The sequence below is a fragment of the Salmo trutta genome, chromosome 19 (assembly GCF_901001165.1).
Source record: "Salmo trutta chromosome 19, fSalTru1.1, whole genome shotgun sequence".
Taxonomy (NCBI): domain Eukaryota; kingdom Metazoa; phylum Chordata; class Actinopteri; order Salmoniformes; family Salmonidae; genus Salmo; species Salmo trutta.
The window spans coordinates 7640733-7650330 of NC_042975.1; the positions used below are offsets into that span (position 1 = coordinate 7640733).

The 9598-nt window shown below is 42.9% G+C and overlaps 1 protein-coding gene across 1 annotated transcript; it reads right to left on the minus strand.

Moving 5' to 3' along the window:
* Positions 1 to 943: 943 nt before the first annotated feature.
* Positions 944 to 2196, minus strand: LOC115153684 (insulin). The gene is made up of 3 exons (XM_029699293.1): positions 2124 to 2196; positions 1547 to 1733; positions 944 to 1236 (listed from the first exon to the last, which is right to left on the minus strand). The coding sequence occupies exons 2-3, from the start codon at positions 1719 to 1721 to the stop codon at positions 1094 to 1096; spliced, it is 318 nt and encodes a 105-aa protein (XP_029555153.1). The 5' UTR covers positions 1722 to 1733; positions 2124 to 2196; the 3' UTR covers positions 944 to 1093.
* Between the last annotated feature and the right edge of the window lie 7402 nt (positions 2197 to 9598).

A 9598-nucleotide genomic window follows, 5' to 3' on the forward strand; every position in this document is an offset into this window, starting at 1 on the left:
TTAATGTAATGGACTATTATCTTATTTTGTTCTTGTCTATAACTGTTGTGTATTTTGTCACGTGTTTGATGTGGACCCCAGGAAGAGTACCTGCAACAGCTAATGGGCATCCTATAATCTAAACTATACTAAAACTAAAACCTCTCCATTCATCCCGTTCATTTTTGACGTGATCATGATCTCTGTCTTATGTCTCTGTAAATCAGAGGGAAGAGTGACCCCCAGTGTCCACTTCGAGAAGCGCAGCTCTCATCACTCAACACAATGTATACAAGAAAGACATTATATTATCCTCCTAAAACCCAACAATTCGTTTTTTCCCCCAATCTAATGGACATAGGTGCTGTGGGATTATTTAAGATACTCTTTGAAGAGGTAGGGTTTCAGATGTTTTCAGGAGGTGGGGACTCTGCTGTCCCAGCTTTAGAGAGAGACTGGTTCCTCCCTTGGGGTGCCAGGACAGAGAAGAGCTTGGACTGGGCTGATCAGGAGCTGCCCTCCCGTAGGGGTGGGAGGGCCAAAAGACCAGAGGTGGCAGAATGGAGACCTCGAGTTGGGGTTTAGGGTTTGAGCATAGCCTGAAGGTAGGGAGGGGCTTGCTGCTCCATAGGCAAGTATCACGGTCTTGTAGTGGATGGTAGCTTCGACTGGAAGCTAGTGGCGTGTGCAGAGGAGCGGGGTGAAAGGGTTACCTAATTCTCCTAACCTGCTGTGTAAATTCTCCAAACCTGCTACAAAAAAAGTCACTTCCAGGCGTAGCTCTTTCGAAGTGTCGTGAAAAGAGTGTCTCTCGTGCCCATTATGTCTGCATTACAATATACATTTACAATAGTTTGGTTTCAACCCAGGATAATGGGAAAATCAGAACCACAAATTGAACAGAAGTCATAGTCGACTACTCTGAACATAAGGCCCATTTACAAAAGGAAAACAAAGTCCTTGCTCATTTCATATAACTTTATTTTCTAGGAAAAATAAAACATGTCGATGCCATTTCTTGTCTGCACTTGAAGCAGATCTTTGAGATGGGGATGATGCCTCTGAGCATTGGAGAGTGGCAGAGAGAAGAGCAGGATAAGCGGTGCGACAGGCCTCAGTTACAGTAGTTCTGCAGGTCAAAGATGTTGCAGGGCTTGTGACAGCACTGCTCTACGATGCCTCTCTTTACCATCATGTCCATCTGGTCTTTGAAGGGGTACTCGGCAACTTCCTGGGCCGATTTTGGAAAGAGAAACCCTGCAAGAGGAGAAAAACACATTGAGTGAGTACTACCTCATAACATCAAGCAGTATATTGTATGGACTACTGTCCTTTTCTGTGTTTCATCATTGCCTTCACATTCAGTTTCATATTTGTAGTTTCTTCTAAGTGACCATGCGTTTTCTAAATGCCATTTCGACACATACACACACACACACACACACTCTGCTACCTCAAGGTAACACACACACACAAATACAGGAAAGTAGACTGTGGTCTTAGATCAAGTTGAGTTGTTGAGCAGATATGAAGTCTTTGAATTCAGACAGTGCTAGAGTTGTCTTACCTGTTAGGGGATCCACATCTCTCTTTGGATTGTAAAAGAATCCTTTCTCTCCACACACCAGATAGAGGGCGTCCACCAGGTGAGAGCCACACAGGTGTTGGGCAGCTGCAGCGTCTGCCCCAGGGTAGAGGGCCAGCAGCACCAGCAGAGACACAGCTTGGAGCCAGAGGGCCATGTTGATGATGGGCTGGAGGAGGGAATGAAAATGAAACACGTATGTTAACACTTCATGCAGTGTATGAGAAACATCTCTATTCTTCTTCTAGGAGTGACATTACTCCTTCTATGTAATGCTGACGACACGACCCATATTCTGTTGTCATTCAGCATGTTCTTAAAGAAACCATAGCCTTACATCAACAAAATGACTATTTCCATAAGCACTCACAAAGGAATAGCTCCCTAGATGAAGTAAAATACAGTTGTTACTGACCGAAATACATTTGTTCAACAAAAACAGTAAAAGTTCCGAGGTTGTTTTCAGATTCTAGTGACATCTACATCACCAAGATCTGCCACCCTAACCCAGCTGTCGTTCCCAACCCTCCAGTGAAACACAGAGACCCCCGGCTCTTACCTGTGGAGGTGGTGGTGAAGACGCTCTGTAGAAGAGTAGCAGAAATGCTGAAGGAAAAGTTGGTTGAGGCAGAACAGATTCTCCCCCCATTTTATACCCCTGGAGCAGGCAGGCCTCGGGAACAAGGGTCTGTGGTCTTTGCCAGCGTCAGCGGAAAAGAGAAGTCACTAAATAAAATCAAATGGTAAGTGGCAATCCAATTGTTCGCCTCGTTAGGCATGTTTGTTTTACTAAGTGACATTAGTGGTCCAAGCGGAGGACCAGTGAATCGGACGTAACTGATGTGACCTGTGTCTGAGATGTACAGAGGATTCCAGGGATTGTTGGCTTGCATTTGACCCACCTGTTCCTGCTTCAGCCACACTAAAGAGCATAGTAGCTGTTTGTTTAAAGAAGGTAGCTAGTGAGAGACGGCTTGTGGCTCAATGAGTGTCCTAAGCAACAGCTTTTGGTGTTGAAGGTACTTCCTATTGTGATGTTAGTGGGATGTTTCATTTTGACACATTAGCCATTAGCAGACCTTCGATGGAAAGAGTCATCTTTTTGTGACAACTTCTTCCATGACGCACTCATGTGTTGTGACCATGCGTTTTCAATGTTATAGAAATGCTCATGGATCAGTTACTGTGACGTGAGATTAACGTTACATAACTACATTTTGTTAGTATTAATGAAGCAACAGCAATACTGACCCCACAACCTCCAGTATTCTGATGAAAAGGTGTTTGTGAAGTGCATAATTATTTATTCTGTATTCTCCGGTCTCCTCCCCTCTAAAGAAAACTCTAGATTGCACAATGTTATCCCCAAATGTGACAGTCTTGTTCTAACAGAGGTAAAACTACTGCAAGTGTGCATGATGCATGTGCTATATATGGATCCCCTCCAGTAGTACTGCTGCATACGGATCCCCTCCAGTAGTACTGCTGTATCCGGATCCCTCCAGTAGTACTGCTGTATCCGGATCCCCTCCAGTAGTACTGCTGTATCCGGATCCCTCCAGTAGTACTGCTGTATCCGGATCCCCTCCAGTAGTACTGCTGTATCCGGATCCCCTCCAGTAGTACTGCTGTATCCGGATCCGCTCCAGTAGTACTGCTGTATCCGGACCCCCTCCAGTAATACTGCTGTATCCGGATCCCCTCCAGTAATACTGCTGTATCCGGATCCCCTCCAGTAGTACTGCTGTATCCGGAACCCCTCCAGTAGTACTGATGAATAGCACCAATAGGGTTTAACACTTGTCTCACATAACACAACCTTTGACTTCCCCCCCTATCATCTCTTAAGACTTAGGAAATGTCCTCTTTGAGCCTGACATGCCCGGATTATGGGCTCTACTTTCCTCCTCTTTCAAGTCTGCTGTCAGTAGCTACAAATGATGCATAAACCATCATAGTCAGGCTTGTGCTCACTTATTTCCGGACAGACACCTATGTGAATTAAAGGCCAATAAAGTCCATTAGGTTGTCTCTTTCAGCTTTCCAAAGGGCTCAGACTTTACAGAAGCCGTTAACAGAGAACAAAAAGTAGACTTTTACTGTAAGTTTCAAAAGTGATGTCTGACATACCAATGGGCATGATTCATATAATTTGCTCTTTAAAGTGCTGGCAGTCTTATGAACAGCATACTGGAAAGAGGACATAACCATAAATGATCTTCTGCAAGAAAAATGTGCTTGATAATCACAGGGTTGATTAAGTACAGAGGCTCATCCTTAATGTTTCTTTTTATCTTGAAAGGTCAAACTGTGCAGTGCCTGTAATTTAGCACCACTCCTGTAATATGTGGCTGATTCAGTGTGTGGGCATGATGTCATGTAAAATAAAAGAGAAGAGTGGAGATCAATTGGGAGCATGCCTATTATACTGTAATGAAACAGGCAGGGAGTGTAGCTTAAACCCTCAACCTTCTGGCCCGTAGCCGTTCCTATGGAACGCCGTTTGGTTCTTTGCACGTCACAAAAGAAACACGTCAAATAAGCTTGTTGACCAATCAGGACCTGAATACGACTGCGCGTCACATAATAATTTAACACGTTCATACATTTTTTTACTTAGTTATATACACATTGATCACTCGTATTTCACAGTGATTCGCTGATACGTATATTATGATGCTGGTAAAGTTTTGTCTCGCGTACCTGCCGCTGACGCAGGAGCGTAGACACGCTCTAGTCTGGGACAGTGCTGGTCATATAAAAAGCTAGCTAGCTGAGGGACGCAAACAATGTTCTTCCCCATAAACATAGCAAAACAACATCTGTTTCAGTTGCTATAGTTAGCTAGCAAACTATCTAGCTAGGTGTCATCATCTAAAATAACCCTACTTTATAAAACAGGTCTTATTTGGTTAATAATGTTCAGACCTACCTATGTGAAGCTAACCACAATAAGGATTAGCCACAGTAGTGGAATGTGCAGTTCACGTTCAAAATAAAAGTATCTAATTGAAAGTGATGCAAATTAATACAAATAGTGGAATCATTCAATAATGGAATATTTCATGCTTAACGAGGTTGGAATGTTGTTATATGAATTCAACTAAAGACAATAATCTGTTAATTTGACAAAAATCTGATAACTGAGGACTTTGGGGAAAAAAGCACTTCGGTACTGAGTAGACTGTACCCCATTTCATTGATCTCCAATCCTTAGGTATGTCACGTCCTGGCCAGTAATAGGGGTTATTTGTATTGTAGTTTGGTCAGGACGTGGCAGGGGGTATTTGTTTTATGTGGTTCGGGGTGGTTGGTTGTTTAGAAGGGTGTTTGATTTATTATTTCCGGGTTTTGGGTTATGTTATATGTTTTGTATTTCTATGTTCATTCTAGTTTTAGTATTTCTTTGTTTAGGTCATTGGGTGTTGGACTCTCAATTGGAGGCAGGTGTTTCCTAGTTGCCTCTGATTGAGAGTCCTATATATAGGTATGTGTTTGTGTTGGTAGTTTGTGGGAGATTGTGCTAGGTATAGCCTTAATGCCTTACCGGCCTGTTATTCATAATTGTGTTTTGTGTACGTGTTTATTTTGGTTTTTCCTTCTTTGCCAATTCAGTAAAAGAAGATGAGTGCACATAACCCTGCTGCGTTTTGGACCGACAATGATTTTTCTTTATCATCTGACGAAGAAGAATGTGACAGAATCTCCCACCAACCAAGGACCAAGCAGCGGGGTAAGGAGCAACGGAACACTAATGTGGACTATCGGGAGTTTTGGACATGGGAGCAGATTCTGGCCGGAGAGGGCCCATGGAGGAAGTCGGGTGGAGACCGGGAACGCTACCGGGGCACACGGCTGGCGAGAAAGCCGGAGAGGCAACCCCAATCATTTTTTTGGGGGGGGCACACGGGTAGTTTGGCTGGGCCAAGGGTGAGCCCTAAGCCAGCTCTCCGTGCTTTTTGGGAAGGACGTATGGAGTGGAGAGCGCCTAGGTATGCTGAAGTACGCACGATCTTGCCCATACGCACGCACAGTCTGGTGCGAGTGATCCCAGCCCCTCGCAAATGCCGTGCTAGAGTGGGCATCCAGCTGGTAGGAGGATGCCTGTGCAGCGCATCTGGCCACCGGTGCACCTCCTAGGTCCAGGCTACCCTACGCCCGCTCTACGCACGGCTACCATCAGGCCCCTGCACAGCCCAGTTCGCCCTGTACCAGCACTCCGCTCGTACAGGGCTACTAGTTCCATCCAGCCAGGACGGGTTGTGCAGGAGGTGCGATCTTGACCGCCAATGCGCATCTCCACGGCCCGGTATATCCAGTACCAGCACCACGCACCAGGCCTCCAATACGTCAGCCCAGTCCAACTCAGCCTGTTCCCGCTCCTCGCACTAGCCTTAAAGTGCGTGTCTCAGTTAATCATTTCCATCAGAGCTGTAGCCCCGCCCATCGGTGTAGTGGCGCAAAGCATGCTGGTCGATCTCGAGCTCAGAGAAGAAAATCAGCTCGAGAGCAGTAGTCAAATGACAGAAAGTTCCAATCATCGTTGTGTTTTCCCGTTTTTTTTCTCCCTCCTGTATTTAAAGATCATTTCCTGTAATTCTATGCATTCTTCCACCTCTTGTGTGTATATGATAGCAGGGGTCGAAGCCTGACCTGTCCACCAGTTGAGTATGTAGGGCATAGGATATAATGTCCCCCACTGCATCGTTTATATGCCCTGTAACTGCATAGGTGTATGGTACATCATTATATGGGTATTACGTTGAATTTCACTGTTTAGAGGTGAAAAGTTCATTGTGCAGTTGTAGCCATGTACTGGAGATGATGGTGCTCTGCTTTGTAGTACACTTGCAGTGGCACCCCTTTGATTTCAAATGAGTGCAGTCACAGTCACGTTGTATTGCTCTGCATGGCCCTGTATAGTATTAAGTAATCGTAGTCATGTTATAGCCATGCATATTGTTTATAAGAGATGGAAATTGGAGATTGTATTCTGTCATTCACTAGTGTATGTTTATGTATTTCTTTATTTGCAGACCACACACACACACACACACACACACACACACTGCCTGTTCACCCCGCTACCATCCAGAAGGCGAGGTCAGTACAGGTGCATCAAAACTGGGACCGAGAGACTGAAAAATATCTTCTATCTCAAGGCCATCAAACTGTTAAACAGCCGTCACTAACACAGAGAGGCTGCTGCCTACATACAGACTTGAAATCATTGGCCACTTTAATAAATGGATCACTAGTCACTTTAATAATGCAACTTTAATAATGTTTACATATCTTGCATTACTCATCTCATATGTATATACTATATTTTATATTGTCTATTGCATCTTGCCTATGCCGTTCTGTCATTGCTCATCCATATATTTATATGTACATATTCTTATTCCATTCCTTTACTTAGATGTGTGTGTATTAGGTCGTTGTTGTGGAATTGTTAGATTACTTGTTAGATATTACTGCACTGTCGGAACTAGAAGCACAAGCATTTTACTACACTCGCAATAACATCTGCTAACCATGTGTACGTGACCAATAACAATTGATTTGATTTCACACACACACAGACACACACACACACACACACACACACACACACACACACACACACACACACACACACACACACACACACACACACACACACACACACACACACACACACACACACACAAACTTTGAATAATTCAAGTTGCCAGACCCCAATGTGCGTTAGCCCATCCATTCTACATTCTACTGTTCGGTGCTGTTTCACACCTGTGCATCTTCAGCATTATCACACCGCCTCAACTGGTATCCTACCTGTCTCTATCAGTGCCCTTACCAGGAGAGAACACATCAAGTAAAACTTCTTCAGCTGTGCGCGGAACAACATTTACATATAGAGAACATGCAATCCTGAGAGATGCTATCTGGGATATTACCTTCTCCATCACTGTTGGAGGGAAATATAATGGCCTTTACTTGGATCTCTGTGATGAAATAATGAGATGGTGAATAAACTCAACTCTCCGGTCTTGTTACTTATAGTGGTGCATCAATTTACAGTATGGAGAGACTACACTAATGTGGATGTGAGTTCAGCCCATGGCAGCCGACGTCAATTCCAAGAATATCTGCTCAGTTTTTTTTGTATCCCAAAGATTACTGCCGAGTAGCCAGTGGTGGAAAGGGTTGAGAGACAGCTCAACTCAATATCCAGAACGAACTCTTTAATATTTATGGGCTACATGTTGATTTATATTCATTTGATATGGATTTAAGATTTTTTAAATCCAATTTAATTAATTTAATGCTTGGCATAAAGCAAGAGGAAGCTCCTACTAACCTTTTGGGACAAAAGGGGGACTTGAATGCATCTTGATGAATTCATTCCAGGGCAGATTGAATAAGGTTACATGTTATTACTTATTGAAATTGACAGTGGCTTTTTAAAATGGGACTAAGCAGGTGGAGACAGATATCTGGTCTTTATAAACCACTTCAGAGAAATACGTCCTGAAATGAGAGAAAGGAGGTGGGCTGAAATCATCTCTGATTGTATAGTTGGGTAGATTCATTGTAATAAGACACGACTTGGCCCAATGAAACTGAAACTCCATTATTCTATTTTCTACTGTGAACTAGTCTACTGTGAACTAGTCTACTGTGAACTAGTCTACTGTAAACTAGTCTACTGTGAACTATTCTACTTTAAAAAAGTCTACTGTAAACTAGTCCACTCTGAACTAGTCTACTATGAACTAGTCTACTGTGAACTAGTCTACTGTGAACTAGTCTACTGTAAACTAGTCTACTGTAAACTAGTCCACTCTGAACTAGTCTACTGTGAACTAGTCTACTGTGAACTAGTCTACTGTGAACTAGTCTACTGTAAACTAGTCTACTGTGAACTATTCTACTTTAAAAAAGTCTACTGTAAACTAGTCTACTGTAAACTAGTCCACTCTGAACTAGTGTACTGTAAACTAGTCTACTGTGAACTATTCTACTGGGAACTACATTTTAGTCATTTAGCAGACGCTCTTATCCAGAGCAACTTACAGTAGTGAATGCATACATTTCATACATATCATACATTTTTTTCTGTGCAGGCCCCCCGTGGGAATCGAACCCACAACCCTGGTGTTGCAAACACCATGCTCTACCAACTGAGCTACAGGGAAGGCTAACTAGTCCACTCTGAACTAGTCTACTGTGAACTAGTCTACTGTGAACTAGTCTACTGTGAACTAGTCTACTGTAAACTAGTCTACTGTGAACTAGTCTACTGTAAACTAGTCTACTGTGAACTAGTCTACTGTAAACTAGTCTACTGTGAACTAGTCTACTGTAAACTAGTCTACTGTAAACTAGTCTACTGTAAACTAGTCTACTGTGAACTAGTCTACTGTAACTAGTCTACTGTGAACTAGTCTACTGTAAACTAGTCTACTGTGAGCTAGTCTACTGTAAACTAGTCTACTGTGAACTAGTCTACTGTGAACTAGTCTACTGTAAACTAGTCTACTGTGAACTAGTCTACTGTGAACTAGTCTACTGTAAACTAGACTACTGTAAACTAGTCTACTGTAAACTAGTCTACTGTGAACTAGTCTACTGTGAACTAGTCTACTGTGAACTAGTCTACTGTAAACTAGTCTACTGTAAACTAGTCTACTGTGAACTAGTCCACTCTGAACTAGTCTACTGTGAACTAGTCTACTGTGAACTAGTCTACTGTGAACTATTCTACTGTGAACTATTCTACTGGGAACTAGTCCACTCTGAACTAGTCTACTGTGAACTAGTCTACTGTGAACTAGTCTACTGTAAACTAGTCTACTGTGAACTAGTCTACTGTAAACTAGTCTACTGTAAACTAGTCTACTGTAAACTAGTCTACTGTGAACTAGTCTACTGTAAACTAGTCTACTGTAAACTAGTCTACTGTAAACTAGTCTACTGTGAACTAGTCTACTGTGAACTAGTCTACTGTAAACTAGTCTACTGTGAACTAGTCTACTGTAAACTAGT